General features: G+C 43.3%; 1 protein-coding gene and 1 long non-coding RNA gene across 15 annotated transcripts in view; one reads left to right on the forward strand and one right to left on the reverse strand.

The window, feature by feature from the left end:
• Window positions 1-7,510, forward strand: part of ANKFN1 (ankyrin repeat and fibronectin type III domain containing 1) — a 288,349-nt gene extending 280,839 nt beyond the window's left edge. For all 14 annotated transcript variants that reach the window (XM_072940142.1, XM_072940138.1, XM_072940140.1 and 11 more), the window contains one exon: window positions 6,580-7,510. In XM_072940142.1, coding sequence (XP_072796243.1) covers window positions 6,580-7,376 — 797 coding nt within the window. In that variant the 3' untranslated portion in view covers window positions 7,377-7,510. The remainder of the gene's footprint in view (window positions 1-6,579) is intronic.
• LOC140686381 (uncharacterized) lies at window positions 3,599-6,944 on the reverse strand. Its single transcript, XR_012060123.1, has 2 exons — window positions 6,560-6,944; window positions 3,599-3,758 (listed from the first exon to the last, which is right to left on the reverse strand). It is a non-coding gene; the product is annotated as an uncharacterized lncRNA (long non-coding RNA).
• Window positions 7,511-17,605: the final 10,095 nt, after the last annotated feature.

Genomic DNA, 17,605 nt, shown 5'->3' on the forward strand with positions numbered 1-17,605 from the left:
TGACTTCTTCAACATTTACCAAACAGAGATGAATAAGACATAGTGAACACCCTCTAGAGTTCATAGTTAATGAGGGAGATAAAAATACAAATGAGCAACCTTTAGTAAGTCTTGATAAGTGCAGTAACAAAAACATAAACAAAATGCTATAAGAGCCAAGAGAAATGAGCAGCTAACTCCACCTGGGGAAACCAGCACAGGCTCTTCCTGAGAGACTGAGTCCTAAAATATGATGCTCCATTGAAATGTAAAAATGTCCGACCTTTGAAGCATACCTTCATATATGCCTTAGTCCCCTGCAACCAATAAAAGGTCACTATTCAGATGTTGAGAGGTCAAAGTGCAAACAGATCTTGAGTGTTTGACCTGACTATGGGCTGCAAAGAGGGAAAAGGTGACACAAACCCCTCAGCAGTTGCTTCTAGTTGTATCATTTTTACTATCAGACTTCTAGTGGGTTAAATGGTGGCCACCAAAAAGATACGTTCATGCCCTACCCTCAGAACCTACGAATGTGACCTTATTTAGAAAAAAAAAGAGTCTTGACAGACTTAATTAAGGATCTCGAGATGATATCAACCTGGATTATCCAGGTGGGCCCTAAACGCAATGACAGGTGTCCTTATAAGACACAGAACAGAGTTCGTGTGAAGACAAAAGCAGAGATTGGAGTGATGCAGCCCAAGGAATGCCAGCTGCCACTAGAGGCTGGAAGAGGCAAGACAGTACTCTCCCCTGGAGCCTCCAGGGGGAGTGCAGCCCTGCTGACACCTAGATCTCAGACTTCCAGTTTCCAAAGTTGTGAGAGAATAAACATCTGTTGTTTTAAACCGCTCAGTACATGGTAATTTGTTACAGCAGCCACGGGAAACTAATACAAGACCTAATATGTTTCTCTTACTAAGAGCTTAGTATAACTCTGAGTGGGTACTGCACAAAGTGGGTCAGATGAACCAGGTCCCAGCCCTCAGGAAGCTTCCACAGAAAACCATGGGAATTCTAAGGTAAATAGCAGTACAGCAGGTTTTTGGAGGGAGACAAATTTGCATGTAGATTCCTATTCTGCCACTTAGCAGGTACATGAACTGGAAATTTTAATAAATCTATGCTTCAGTATTCTTATCTGCAATATGGGAACTACTGTAAGAATTAAACAGGACAAAGCACCAAAAGCACTCAGCATAATGGCTGGCCCACAGTTAGCACTAAGTATCAAGTACTGTTAATACTGTTGTGGACACAAATGAATACTTCATGTGGACAGCTGAGAGACAACAGTGATCAGATAGAGAGGGAAGTTCAACTGAAGTCAATTATCAATTAATTGCGTGGATCTTATTCCCAATCCAATTTCAGATCTTCAGTTAACCTCTTCCTCATGACCCCTACGGCACCTATCGCGGCCATCATCAAAAACAACCAATAGTTTGGAGACCCTGTTACTGGCAGTTCCCTATTTTTCCCACTAAAGATAGGAAAAAGTACTGTCTAAAATTATTTTAAGAATATCAGTCATTCAGCCCAGGTCTTTGTCCAGTTCTTTCCTTTTAACTTGAAAATCTATGCCTGTCTTCTTCCTAACCAGGAGCCCTTCCATCTTTTTCACTAGCTCCCAAGTGATCACCCCTCCTTGTTAAGCCCGTCAACCTACTATTCATATCTTTAATGGTTCCCTCTCCAATGGTTCCTTCTTCTCTGCCTGCAAACATCTTCCCTCAACTTTGCTACCCTACCAAGTTCCCATTCTAACTCCTCCAGGATGTTTTGACCAACACCTTAAGCTCAACCTGTCCAAATTAAATTTGCCATCTCTTCCACTCCCAACCCTGCTGCAATTTAACTCCTTTGGTTTAATGCTACTCCTGTCTTCTAGACACCAAGGCTTGAAACCTATTATTCATCTCAGGGCCTTTCCATAGGTGTGTAGTAAACATCTTTGAATGAATGACTTTCCTGGATTTCTACTTTCTTTCACATAACCACCACTCTTGCTCAGCACCACAATCTGAAAAAGGTAAATATTTATAGCAAACGCAGCTTGGGCAACAGCCTCCCAGCTGGCCTTCCTGCTGTCTGTGTCCTCCTGATCCAGTTCATCTTACATCCTACCTGCTACATAACTACCCTAAACCACAGCTCTCATCTTGTCAATTACTTCTTCAAAATTTTCTAATTATCCATTGGCTACAAAATTAGGTACAAATTCCTTATTGAGGCATAAGGAATTATGCCTCCTCTGGCTCCACTTTCCCTTTAATTTTGCCAGTTATACAGTTTGTCACATGTGTAGCCTTGGGTAATCACCACTATAATCAAGATACTCAACTGTACCATTACCATGAAACTTCCTCTGTTACTCCTTTATAGGTCTTACCCATCCCCCATCTCTACCCCTGGCTACTACTAATCTGTTCTTCATCTCTATAATTATTTCATGAATGTTACATAAATGGAATTCTTTATTTGTATTGATGAGCAGTATTCCACAGTACAGATGCATCACAGTATGTTTAACCATGCATCCACTGAAGGATATTTGGGTAGTTTCCAGTGTGGGGCTAATACCAATAAAATTGCTATGAACATTCATATACAAGTTCTTGCATGAAAATAAGCCTTAGCTTTTCTAAGGTAAATTCCCAAGAGTAACATTGCTGACATCTTACTTTTGTAGCCTCATTTTCCCAAAATTCCACTCCTGTTCCCGTATTATAGTCAAATAGGACTACTTGTACTGTTTCCTCTTTGTCTCTGGTTTCTAATCTCCTCATCAGTGTTTGCACATTTATTATAAAAAGCTGCCTCAAATCACTTTTTGAAAGTGGAAGAGGAAATAAATTAATATAGACAGAAATAGAGATGGATGAATGGAGAGAAAAAACAAATGAGATGATAGAGTATTTTATCAACCCTGTCCCAATAAAATGTTACCTCTTTCCTATAAACCTGTATCTTATTTGCTAAACTTCTCTTGCAAAATGTATGTTCTCCCACAGCCTCATAGATGCATACATGCCCTCTACCTCTACTAAAACAGTAAACTCCCTGGAAACAGATCATTTCTTATCAACTTTATATGCAGTCAGCCACCAAGCACAGTGTTTCCGTTAGAGCAGGAGTTCAAGCAAAACAGAACCTTCATCATTGAATTAAGTATTTTTGCCCTGAGAGGGCTCTGGTCTAACCAGGAAACCAGGATGTTACATTTGCATTAAAAAAGATAACTAATAATACAAGTCTAACCTTTGGCTGAGTGCCAAAGGTTAACAGGAGCAAAACATATCTCAGAAGCGCAGACAAGTGCGCAACCCTTTCTGGTACAGTTGGGGAATGCTTCCTAAAGAAGGTTTTGATTGAGGGAATCCTTGAACAGATGAGTAGAACCAAAAAAAGTAGAAAAGGCCGTCCTTTCTGACAACCATTATTTAAAGAACAACATGTGGGTTGATCTCACTCTTTGTAGGTGATGGGTAATATTCCATAGTACAGATGTACCCAAATTTTAAACTGTTCTCCTCATTATGGACATTTAGGTTTGCATCAATCAGGATTAAGTCTGGATTCATGTTAAAGAAAACCCAAATAAGAGTGTCATAAACACAAGATACTTTCTCTTTAGTGTGAAAGAAGCCCAGACAATTCAGGGGCTCAATGGTCTTCAGATACCACACCCCGTTTTCCAGCTTCACCATCCTAGCACATGGCTTCCTTTTCCAAGGTTGTCTCATGGGCCCACCAACACATCCTGTTACAGGCAGCTGGAAGGAAAAGAAGAAAACAAAATGACCTATCACCCAGCTGAGGCTGCTCCCTTAATGCAGCCTTCCAAAAGTTTCATATCATACTATCAGTTCTATCTCACTGGACAGAACTTAGTTATGTGGCCATGCCTAGCTGCAAAGGAAGCTGGAAAAATGTGGTCTTTTACATGAGTGCTGTCTCAAACAAAATTTAAGATTTTGTAACTAAAAAAGGATAATGGATATTGGGTGGCAGCCAGCAGTGAGAGAAAACTGAAACCTTGCCCTACCAATGAGTAAGCACACGTCACCTTCTAGAGACAGGAAAAGAAAAAAAGGAAAAGAAATAGTTCACACCTTGACCCTGAAATAAACAAATAAGAAAAAAAATTACATCTGGTTCTAGTTCCCAAAATAGAAAAAAACCTTAATCCCGTTGTGTAAATTATTGACCCACTAAGAAAACAACTTTTTCCTCTGATGTTTGCAATATTCTTATGATAATCATGTCTAATTTTCCACCATGAACAGACAAACTATAACACTGCAACCCTGTGGGTTTTTACTTTAAATACCTGTTGTATTTTTTAATTAGCAAGCCAGTCCTGAATTTGGACTCCCTTGCAGAACTTTGCCAAGTGAACTATTTTTCTTTCCTTAAAGCTTCTGTGTCTCTAAGTCTGCCTTTCACAGTACTCTCAGCCACTAGATTGTTTCTAGTTTTTCACTATTATATATCATGCTGCAGCACACAACTTGTAAATGCCTCCATGTACACATAGTGATAATTTCTCAAACATGGATATCTAAAAAAGGACCTGCTGAGACAAATAAAATGCACATTTTAAATATATTCTACCAAGCTGCTATCCAAAGAGCCATGCTAGTTTATATTCCCACCAGCATTATATGAGGTTCCCTGATTTCCCACACATCACCAACACAAGAGGTTATCACTCTTTTTATTTTCAGTAAATCTGATGGGCAAAAAAAATGCCTTGCTTTTGTTTCAGTCTGCATTTTCCAAACTGCTATCTAATTAGTAATCACAGTCTATCTAGGCTATATTTATTATGCTTATCGGCCATTTGTATTAATTATTCTTTGAAGTGTTGGTTATCTTTTGTCTGTTTGGATTGCCTTCTTATTTACAGGAGATCTTTATATATCCAGGATATTATTCTTTTGTTAAACATATTGTTACTATTTTCTTTCAACCTATCACTTACCTTTTTACTTTGTTCATGGGATCATTTGTTTTACAAAGCATTAAACTTTGATGTAGTTAAATTTATCAATCACTTCTTTTCTGACTTCTGAGGTTTTGCCTTGCTTAGAAAGTCCTTCAGACCCAAAATTACAAACATATTGTCTTCTAATGTTTGTAGAAGCATTAGAATGCTTGCTTGTTATATTTAAACTACATGCAATTTATTTTTTATATATGAGATAAGGTAGGACTTCCTCTAATTATTCTCCTAAAGAGATAACCAATTGTCCCAACACCATATAATGAATAATCTATTCACTCCCCTACTTTGAAATGTTATCTTTACCATATGTTCAACTATCACACAGAATTAAGACTGTTCCTGGACTTCATATTTCTGTTCTACAGATCCATCTGTCCATTTGTACACCAAGACTACAAATTTTTAATTACCAAAGCTCTACGGTATGTTTTGATACCTTGTAAATCAGGCTCCTCCCTATTGTATCTTTAAAAAAAAGGTTGGCTATTCTCACAATTTTTTTTCCAGATAAATTTAAAAGTCAATTTACTAAATTCCATTTAAAAATCCTATGGAGATTTTTGAATGGGATTGCCTCAGATTTATACATTAGAGCTTTCTTGTTCTTTTATTAAGAGCTCTTGCATGTTTTCAAAATTAGCACATATTTACCAAGTACCTGTTAAGGGCTGAGCTCTGTGTGAAATTCAAAGGATTTTAAGACAGTCTTTGCCCTACAGAAATGCACAAACTGATTGGGAAAAAGATATAAACAACTAGTGCATTAAACAACAAATATCTACAGAACTAAACTTGTGGCTCATTTATGATCATTCTAGTATGACCTCTGAGGCTGACTTTTGCCTCTGATTCCACTTCTGTTTTGTTTTTTCCCTTCGTCTTCAATGTTTTTCTTTTTAAACACCTGACAAAGTGATAAGTACTCATACACACAACTGATTTTTTTAGTCACCCTAAGAAAGAAATCCTATTATCACCCCCATTTTGCAGATAAAACTGAAACTCAAAGAAGTTAAGTAACTTTCCCAAGACCACAAAGCAATGTGGAGGCCAACTAGGATCTGAAACCAGGTCTCCCTGACTACGGCCACCCAAGTGCCTTCTCTTCTTCCCCCTTTTAAGTTTCAACTACTTTATCAAATGCAAAAATCATCTCTGAAATAGCAGGGTACCAATAAAATGAATGACATCCAGTTTTGTTTTCTCTCTACACACGCACAGTGAATAATAAAATCAGATGAGGAAAGGAGACCATTTTCCCCTCTGCCACTGCAAGGGTTGGCACTGTCGAGAATTCCTCTCTTTCCTCTCCTAAGCTAAGAACAGGAGCCACTACACAACTTAATCACAGGGCCCATGCAAAAAGGAAAAGTGTTCAAAAATTACTAGAATTTCGAGAAATGAGAGCGGACCATTAAACGACACACAAGCCCTTCTAGGCACAGAGGGGAGAGGGGAGGGAGGGGAGGGAGGGGGAGGGGGAGAAGGGGGAGGGGGAGGGGAGGGGGAGGGCTCAAACATAGGCTCCTACTTGAGCCCTGGCTGCGAGTTTCTCTTTTTTCTAACCTCAGTCTCTGGCTTTGCAGATTCACAGCCGTGCTCTGACGAAGAAGCCTGCTCGGAAGTCTTCCTCCCCACCGACAGCGACTACGACTCCAGTGACGCTCTGAGCCCTCGAGACCTGGACCTGGTCTACCTGCCGTCGCACGACATCGCCCAGCAGGCCCGAAGCGGCCTGAGCGGCAGCGCCCCCGACGTCCTGCAAGTGCACGACATGACGCCTCCGTCCGGGCCGGGCCAGGGCGCCCAGGGTCGCGTCCCGGCGCCAGAGGCCGACCACTCGTGCGCCGAGCTCCTACGCGGCCTGACGCTCACGGGCCTCCCGCCCAAGAACCACGCCAAGATGGTGCCGGGCGCGCGGCCGCCGCTGGGCTTCCTGGGAAAGCGGAAGCCGGCCAAGCACCCGCACTGCGGCGGCTTCAGCCGACACCGCCGCTGGCTGCGCATGCGCGGCGAGGCGCACTCGCTGTCGCTGTCTGAGGGCGTTTACACGCAACACCTGTCCCGGGCCTGCGGCCTGGCCCAGGAGCCGGGGGCGGCCGAGCAGCTGGGGCCTGCCTCCGAGGGGCCCCGGGGCTTGGCTCTGGCCCATGCCACCAGTCTCCCTGAGGAGCCGAAGGGCAGCCTCCAGGACCCGGGGCCTGCGGTGCGCCGCATCTCCGTGGAGCCCTACCCCGCGGCCCTGGTGGATGCCAAGCCCTGGGCGGCCTTGAGCCCGCCGGCCAGAGGCCACTCTGGCCTGCCCAGCCCCCGCGGCCCAGAGATGAGCCCAGATGGCCCGACCTCCTCCCCGGTGTCAGAAATACTCAGCAGCGTGCTTTAGGGAGGCCCGCGACCAACTGCCCACCGGTCCACCGCAAGTCCCTGCATTTTCCATCGCCCTGCTCCCAGCCTACCCCTACCGTGTCCCCATCCATTTTCAAATGGTTTGAATGTTAAAAACCCAAAGGTTGTCGGTTCAGGGCCCTCTTTTTTGGAGCAGAGTTGGAGTGGAGGCGAGTTGCCAGTGTCACTTCGAGTTCAGCCTATAAAGGGTGTACTTAGAAGGGCTTTTGTGACAACATGGAGTCCTGGACGCAAGGGTTCAAACATGCCACCCTGTTGGTGGCACCTGTGACTGAGGTAGGGCAACCCCAAGAGCCACCCTCAGTTCTGCAGCTGGCTGTGTAATCTGACCCCTGACTTAGGGCTTTTCCATGAATTTCATGATTGATGGGGAGGAGTTCCATAGATGACAGTAAGATGAAATAAGATATTTTTTCCTCCATTCCCAACCTTTAGAAGAGTTTGGGGGATAGCAGCCCAGGTTGCATCTCTAGGGAACAGGGTCAAGTGGACTTGTCCTGGGTTCCCTGTCAGCTGAACCAGGTCATTCCAAAGAGCAGGGTTCTCAGCAGCTCACCAAATCCAGTTTATCCATCAGCACTGATCTGAGTAAATAGGACTTGGTCAGGCCTTCAATTAGTGCTGTCTGGAAACCTCTAGAAACAAAAGTAGAGGAGGCTTCTCTTCTAGCTCTGTCTTACGAAGATTGTTCACTCAGCTCCCATTCAAGCATGAAAATGGGCCATATATTATTCCAGGGTGCAAGGAGGTGGCTGAGTGAAGTGAAAGCCTGGATTATAGACAAGGGGAGGGAGAGAGACATGCCCCAAAATGTGTTTCCTTTCCAATCCTAAAATAAGTAAATCCACAAGAGTTGTGTCTCTGAAAATGATCATGGATCTGCTCTGGATTCTTAGGTGATAGATTTGTTACAGAACAAGAAAGTGCCCTTCAAATATAGCCAGGCAGGGACAGAGTTTTTATAGTGATATAAGCACAACTACTCACCCCCACATCACAGGACCTGAGACATTGTCCAGAGCATGGGTTGCTGCCTTCCCTTTTCAATCTACCCTTCCAAAGTCAGTTTTGCCCCTAGATCAGCTGACCCATTGGCCTCCTTAGAAGGCCCTACCAGTGGTTCCAAGGCTGTGCTCAAAGACACCTGAAAAATCTTGCTATGGTCTCATTGCCTCCCACCTGCCTTTCTCACAAACAAGAAACCCAACTCAAAGAGGAATCACACCGCATATTCAAAAAAGGCACGAGCCCCCTCTCCTTTCCTGGAGCCAAGACCCATTCAGTTCACTGATATTCTAAATGGTCCTTTTCTGCTTCACAGACATTTTGGTTAAATATTGCTCTTTATGGCCCTACCCCTGTCCTCACAGTTCCACCATTCCGCCTCATGGGAGTTCATACAGAGTCCCCTGTTCACAATGTTATTCCGATCCCTTCCATTTTTAAAACATTTGATTTAAACATAAATAGTTACCCTGGTGGAAAGGTACAGATTTGGCCCATGGCCTATGGTCATTAGAAAACTAAAGCCCAGAGCTCAGTCTTTATTTTTTTAAGAGATTTTATTGTCAATGAACACCAACCCCCTTGCCGCCACCCCCAAAGAATCTTGATCAGAATCACTGCAGCTCCTTTTCCAGGCCTGGGAGGATTTTTAAACGCAGTTTTCTTCTGTTCTGAGTTAATTCTATGTGTATGGAGTATTAGACCTAGAAGGGACGATAAAATTAGTCTAAGTCCTTGCATTTACAGGTAAGGCAGTCAAGGCCCAGAGAGGTTCAGCGACTAACTCAAAGTCATGGAGCTAGTTTAGTCTCAGAGTTAGGGTCAGAACCCAGAACCACTCCCTTGATCACAGTGTTTCCATTGAGAATTGGTACATACTCAACTTTTCATTGTCTGTAGGCTACTCAGCTAGTTTACAGATCATCTATCTGCTTCTAATGCCAAATTCAACTCTTTTTCTCAACTTTTACCTAACAGATTTCCAATATCACAGAGCTCCTTGTTGCTAGGAAATACAGATTTCATATAACGGGGAGCTAAGCTAATTAATTGATTATAATTAACTAAAAGCCTAATTTGGGAGAAATGTCATTTAAAATTGCTTACCATATGACTCCCATTTAAAAACAAAAATGCCACAGAGTTATCTGCCCTCAGTTTCTACTTATTTCTAATTGTAAGACAGATTATATACGTTGAATGAGTTTGTGAGATGAGATGCTGGAATTGTCAAGGACTCAGAAACCAAGCAATTCCCTGATCAGGACCTTTCTCGTGACATGGAAGGAAGTTTGTGACTGTGAATTAGACAGGAGGCATTCAACAGACAGCAAAAGCAGACTGACCCACCTTTCTGGCCCCTCATTTGGTCAGCATGTTTTGGCACACTGGACCAAATAATGACTCATGAGGTAAAATGGCCTTAAATTCAAACCCTCTAACTTATATTAGGGACATTGGGTAATTTTTTTACCTTCTATGAGGAAAAGAGATGTATGCCCATGAAATGAATAATGAACCTTAGATTTCAATGAGCATACTTAATCAGTTTGAAAAATGCGTTTTCCAAGCAATATCCTTTTAGAAAAGTAGATTTTATATCATCAGTAATTAGCTATCTGTTCTAGGAGGTTCCCTCCATCCATACCTCCACTTTGCAACTTCTTGTGAGCCTATTTTAAATTAAGACATTCTTCTGAGAGATAACTTGTGTTCTCTAATTCACATTCCTTTATTCATTTGTCCAGTCTTCTCATTATATAGACTTTACAAAGTCTGAGGATTCTTGTCCATTTGTTTGTTTTGCTTTGTCTTATTGGTTTGGCTTTGTTTTGGATATGATGGACTTTTGTCTTTCATTCTTTTTAAGTCCAGCCTGGGAGCCTGTTTCAGGTCTTCTTTTCCACCATGTTTCTAACATGCTTAAGTCTCACGTGTACTGTCCAGCCTTTGTCATTTGTGAAACCCTCAAAAATCACTGACAGAGATCCTCCCATATGTGTCTCTATTCTAAGTCCCACACAGAACAAAGAATCAAGTATGAAACATTCCTGGGCCACAGGGAGCTCACAGTCTGACATGAGTGTAGCCATCATCATCATACATCTTCCCATCAATGTCTTAGAAGAGGCAGGAGCCTGTCTCGTTCACCAGGCCAACATAGTACATGTTGGGCTGGACATATTTGATTTTCCTCTTTTCATAAAGGAGGATAGCCTGGAAAATGCAGGTCACCAATGTATGTGCTTGTCAACCATTTACAAGGCTATGACATCCTCTTCCTTGGTGAGGGTACCTGGGAGACAGTAATCAAAAACTTTCACTCCTGGGAGTGGGTGTTTTAAGAAGCAGTGACTTAAAGACAAGACCCATTCCATTTTAAGAACATTCATTAATGTTCAAAGCAATAACTCACTGGGGAAAATAGTTCCATTTGGTTTGAAAGTTGAAGCCAGTCAGTAATAATATTCCTCCAGCCCCCATTCCTGAAGGATCCCAAAGCACTTTATGAAAAGCACTGACTGAAGCCTTGTTGTCCTCCCCTAAAACGACCTTGTCCAGGAGCCACCTGGCAAACACCTACCCTATCCTTGCCAGGAGATCATGCCAGACGAGTGGAAAAGAGGACTGGCCTCTCGATCATTGTTATCCTGCCACACGAATGTGCGCCCTGGTGAATGTTGAGCTCTTCCCTCCAAGACAACAATTTCAGACAAGTAGGCAATACCAGAAAACCCCAACTCCTTGGGCTCTTCTCGTTCTTCATGCTCCACCCGAGATGTACTGACTTTCTCTTGGAGAACTATCAGCTCAAGCTGTTAGGGGGTTTGCAGTGCATTTCAGTTCCCTGGTTATGTCAACGGCACACAGAATTCACTGGCTCCTTAGAACTGATCCTTTTTGGAAAGATGATACTATCCTTCTATGGCTATCTCAGATTTGCAAGTGCTGAGCTACAGCAGAGAGTGTGTCCATCTCTTGGTGTATTTGTGTATTAAACTATAACATACCAATTAGAAAGGGTAGTCAGATTAACAAGAGAGCACTCTCAGAGAATTGAAAGTGCTGCATTGTCACTTTGTAAAGTCTAAATATTTTTCCAGATGATTCAATTAAGCAAATCTGAACTTTTTTTTTTCCCTGGTCATACCTTTAAGGAAATTTTTAAAGGAGCTATTTGGAAAGCAATGATACCTCGTCACAGGTAGTAGGGCGAACAAGGAAAAAACTTGTTTCTTTGCTGGTCACCTCTCCTAAGATGTTCAAACCCACGGCTTATGACTGTTAAGCGAAACTTTAATGCGGCCTTACAAACAACAAGGGTAGTGTCTCTAAAACTATGTTGTACAGCTTGGAAACTTATTCTAAGATCTTAATTCAGAGTTTTTCTGAGGTGTTGAACTTTGCCATTAGCAAAAAGTATTTTTAGAAAAATCCATTGACTGTTTATGAAGCACTGATTTTTGCCATATTTCAGGTCTCTGGTTTTTCCACCACATCTGCACACAGCAGTTATATTTGGGTTTTTTTTAATTATTTCTTCTATTTCCATTAGTAATGAATTTGTAAAATGGTTATTCAAAAGGACAGTTGGTTTTACTTAAACTGTCAGGTAGACTGTGACGATATTCTGTTCGGATAAAGGAAGTAGATTTGTTGTTTTCATTATTATCCTAGGGTCGTTCCTCTCCAGATATATACTTTTTTTTTTTTAAATTTTAGAAGAAGCCACTTAGTGGCTAATGTTAAGAAGCTATTAGTTAATGCTCTTTGCTCCTCTTCCTTCAGTCCATGGCATGAATGTCTGAACATGCTTTCACAGTAACCACCAGCCAGCAGCTGATTTATAAAAACCAAGTCTGGCAAATTGTTGTATTAAGTCACTCTGAGTTGCTGTACCCCTTCTTGCCCCGAGATAAAGCTGATGTTTGGGGATTCCTGTGTATGTGGTCACAGCATCACTTTAATGTTTGCAATGGAAAGAAGTGTGGGGCTGGGGGCGGGGGGGAGTACAGATTTATTACAGAAAAAGTAATTTAAGTGACATTCTATTAGGCAGTGTTTAATTGCTTCCTGCCTAATGTGTACATAGTAATTCGGCTGATTATTGGTTGTTATTTTGTTCAGAATTTATTGTTTCTTGTTGCTATGTATGCAACTGAGTGTATGTAAGTTTAGACTTCGGTACGTTATCTGCACAATTTTGTGTGCTTTAAACCTCTGTAAATGTACAGAAGAATCACGTATGGTATGTTAAATGTGACCTCCAATCTTGAAACGATACTATTTTGTAGTATGTACTTTTGCAAACTATTTGAACATTTTAAATGGATATTGTAAACGGCCAGTACCTTCAATCTAAAACAAGACTGGTAAAATGCATGCCTCTTGAGCCTACCAATTTATAAGAGGTCAGGGGTTAACAAGAAATAAGATAATTTTTCTAATGGCAAGTATTTTTGATAATTTCCTACCTGCCTAATTGTATTTGAAAGAAAAAATTGTCAGCAGAAGAAATCTTAACTATCAGAGGGAATGACTCTGTTTCATAAGCATTGAATAGAACTAATATACTTTATATCTAACTTGATGTCATTGAAATCTAGTTCAAGGGTGAAGAATCCAAAATATTTTGGATTCTTTCATTGTTTAAAGGACAATTTCTAAGCCCTTGTCTTCAGTGCAGAGAAATGTCAATTCAACAATAAACTAATAGAATTGTCAGTACTTGGCTTACCTGATCCTTTTTCTAAGTCTCAATGAAGACCATCATTTTTCAGCCTGAGCTTTTAAAATCTTCTCACTAAAACTTTGAAAAGAGTTATAATTGAGGGCATCTTTTTAACAACTATCAAAAAATTCTGGCCCTTGATTGATCGATAGCATTTGAGTTACTTCTCTTGCAAAGTTGGCTGATGCCAAGTACTGAAAATATGGCAGCAGGCTACCACGGCAAATATTCTCACCAAACTGCACCCAGGGACTTGGACATCCTAATCTTACCCCTCCTCCACCGCGTGCACGTTTGAATGTCTTCAATGCAATTCTGCATGTGCTGTCCTAGCTCTATTTCTCTATCCTTTTACCTCCTCACCCACAAAATTCTTCTTTTACCCCTCCTGCTTCTGGTTGAGATCTGAGATCTCCTCTGTGTTTGAGAACACTACAAAGAGATGACTTCAATCCCAGGAACTTGTACAAAGGTTCTTCTGAATTCCCAAGAGCAGGAAATAGTCTGCTTTGGACCATATATTTGTCTTATGCTGTTTTACAGAATTCTTTTCAATACACACACACACACACACACACACACACACACACACACTCTCAACTCTTTATTGGTGTGTTTGTAGTCAGCTTTCCTAACAGCCTCAGAAGACTGTTTTGTCGTCCTGACCAAATGTGCTGCTTTCCCTATGTAAATTGTCATCTTTCTAAGCAAACCATTATCTTCTTCACCTTATTCTGTCTTTAAATAAAAGCTTACCTTCTTTTTCAAACCAAACAGATGACATTGGTCTTTAATATCCCCTTTCTTCTATGAACACTCCTGGGGAGGTGTTGGGGGAGGGACAGAATGGGGTATGGAGTAAGAGCAGGCCTTTCAAATTCAAGCTGCTAAGTAAGAAGTGTGCCTTCATTGCCCTTTTGATAAGGTATGCCAAGCAATATCCAGTATTTCTATCTGCCAAGCGGAAATAATTCCTTCTTCTCCATAACAATTTAAAAAAATCATGTTAGGAAAATTAGGCAAGCTTACACCCAGGAGTTTCTTATTGATGGACAGTGACTGTCAGGCGGGGGAAAAACACTCAGAAGGAAATGTCTCTTGCCTAATACTGTCTGTCAAGTCAGTTAGATCTTTGCAATGATTCCTTGGCTGTGAAAAAGCACTTCCTCTTCAAGTAGCATACAGCGTGCTCACCTTTGCATAATGTTCTCGTTCTGTCAATACTACTGCTACTAATAGTAGTAATAATAATAATCCTTGTTCTGTCAATCACTGCACTGTTATTTTGCCACAGAAGGGACTGATATTAGATCCAGACTAAAGAAAGTTGTGTACCAGGTGTACACGAGACTGGATCAGATGCTCTGCGTCAAAAGCAACTGCCTGATTTTCCATCAGCATCTCCCCAACACAGCTCCTGGCACAAATACCTGTTCCATGGGTGATAAATGGATGAGGAGATCACTCAAAATCAGGGTAATTCTCATAATTTGCTTAATTTCTCCACAAAGAAACCAACTTGAGGGCCTTTTCATGCGTCTGCCTGCCTGAGGCTATAATGGCTCAGTCTGTCTCCTGAGAGTGCCTTGAATGTACTTCTTTAGGACTTCCTGAAAAGTTCCACCACCACAGTGCTTTTGGCTGAGCCCCCTGAAGGAAACAAAGGACCTAAGGGAAGATGTGTGCTTCAGACAGCTCCAGTTAGATCTGAGTGTCCAGTGTCATGTCCAGTGATCAGGCACCATGGAGACTGACAGGCAGATCACCTGTCCCAGCTTCACCCTCTGAGCACCCAAAAAACCTGCAGAAATCTTGTCCCAGTGCCCAATAAGGCCGCTCTGCGCATACCATTTTCCCCATCAAGCCTTTGATAACTGCAATCTCCTATATGTTTATAAAACACTTGCATGAACACCATCCTATCTGAATTTGACAAACCACCCCATGAGGTGATCAGAGCAAGAGCTTTTATCTCCGTGTAACAAACAAGAAGCTTGAGGCTTGGTAAAATGAAATCTCGGGCCCAGGACTCCTGACTGTCCAGTATGCCACGTGCCTTGACTCAGGCCCTAGGAGAAAGGAGAAACAGTGCTCGAATTGGCCACGGGAAGCTCTCTCCCTAGAACAGACACCGGCCCTCGACAGACGTGCAAGGGACATTGTACACATACAGGTGATGATCACAGACGAAACTAAATCAGCCAGAAAAGCACCTAGACCCTTTCCTAGGAGGCCCTTGTTCTAGCTCCGAGTCAGGCGCTCTGTGACGACACGCCAGACGCTTTTCCTCTCTGAACTTACAGACGAAGACATCTACCAAATGTGCAGATCTTTTTCAGCCTTGAAATTTCACGAATCTAAAGATACTCACGTTGAGGACACATCAGGGATGAGTAGGGACTCCTCTCAGAGCATTTCTGTTCTGTTGTGGGTTTTGTGCAGCAGTTGCTCTTGTTGGGGAGGGCAGGTGGTGGAAGAGAGACACAGGAGGTGGCACTGAGTCTGTTGTGGCCAGAGGAGCGTGGAGAAGGAAAGTAACTGACAAATCCATGCATCTCCCCACCCCACCCCCTGGAAAAAATTCCTTCTTCTGCCTCACTCTGACCCCAGGCTCTCTCAGAATACAGTTCCATCTATTTCAGTTCCCCAGTCCTTGGCTGTCCAGGCTCCGGCGGATGGGGTCTGGAATATCCCTTGGACCTTCCCTGGCATCCTGACTTGGCATCAGCATTACTCACCAGCTGTTCTCTCTGATCCTGCCCAATCACTAGCGGACAATTCCTTCCCTGGAGTGTCCTGGAAAGGGTCAAAGCATTGCACAACTCCAGGGGGCACTATTATTAAGTGTGGAATGTACTCCATTAGCCATTTCCCAGAATCCAGGAGTGAAGCAAGCAGGCCCTTTGCCAGACAGCAAGCCCGCAGCGGGCATCTCCTCTGGGGCAGAAGGCAAGTGGAGGGATTGGCATGGGACAGAGCGCAGGCCTCCTCCACGTGGGATGGTTGTCATACCACTCGGGGGGCCTGCTCTGAGGCACAATATTAGACACATATCCGATTCTTCCAAGTCTGGGGCAACTTGAGCACCAGTTTGGCCCTTGCATGGGCCATTTGGCTTGGCTGGAGCCAGGTGCCAGCCATTGTTCACCCACCGTCCTCAGCAAAGTCTGTGAAGTCAGGACAGCATCGTTCTCTGACAAACATTCAGTACATTTCCTCGGGTCCCCGGAGGCCTGATAGTGAAATGTTTTCCTCCCCATAGTTATATTTTCCTTGGTTGAAAAAGTTTTGTTTTGGAAGTTGCTACCCTGTCGAGGTAATGAGTCAGTTTGGGAGGCCGGTGCAGAGGGGAAAATGCACATCACTGGCAGAGGCCAGAAGGATGGGGGTGAGAGGAGATGGGAGATTCCGGGTGGGAGAGAGAGGTCCACACCCTCTGCCCCCTCCCACTCTTTCAGGAAGAACACAGCCCCTCCTTCCCAGCTGGGGGCCTCTTCACTGGGGTCAGGGGTCAAGCCCCAGGGCTGCTTTTAGGGCTTGCTCCTGGGAAAGGCTAGGTAGGCAGGAACTGAGCTAACATTACCGGCCACCTTCTGAATGCCATTGAATCTTCCACTTTGTACATCCTGTGAAAGTTGGTAGTATTCTTATCCACATTTTACAGAGAGGGAGACTGAGGCTCAAAGGATGGGAAATCACACAGTCAGAGAGTAGCAGAGCTGGGCTTAGAATTCAAGGAGACCCGTGCCAGCTATACCACATGGTCTCCCTGTAGGAGTCGCTCATTCCTATCCAGAAACAGACCGAAGTGACCCCGAGGAGGGATACGAAGCCCCACCTGAAAAGACAACTAGGGAAGGACTGTTGGCAGAGGGAGAAGGGGGGTTTCTGGACCTGAGCCACCCTTGCTTTTCCCTCCCAGCCCCTCCTCCCCTCAACGTCCCACCCCATACATTTTCTTCATGTGGAGAGAAAAGTCACAGAGACACAAAAACACACAGAAACACACCAACATGCTCAGATTCCCCTCCCACCACACACACACACACACACACACAACACAAACACACAAGCACAGAGGCACACACATCTGGAGGTAAATCTCAGGATTCAAGGGTTGGCTTTCTGCCAGCTCGGAGCCCCGGGTAGCCCACTGAGGAGCCCTGGTCTGCCTCACTTTGGGAGGTCAAATCAATGAAAGAGCCCTGGTAGTTTGAAAAAGAGAAAGGGAGGGGAAAAAAAAAAAGAACACCAGCACCTCTCATGATGGGAGGTCAGAGCAAATGAAACCAGGAGGAGGGGGTAGCGGGATGGGGGCTGGGGCGAGAGCGTGGGGGTGGGGAGCCAGTGCTGGCAGCTAAATTCCTCCCCTGGCCCAGCTCCAAAAGATTAAAATAGAGCTCTTAGAGTGTCCCCTCCACAGACCAGCCTGCCAGGGGCCAGACAATACGTGGGTTTGTGCTCCAGCA

The sequence above is a fragment of the Vicugna pacos genome, chromosome 16, assembly GCF_048564905.1.
Source record: "Vicugna pacos chromosome 16, VicPac4, whole genome shotgun sequence".
NCBI lineage: Eukaryota > Metazoa > Chordata > Mammalia > Artiodactyla > Camelidae > Vicugna > Vicugna pacos.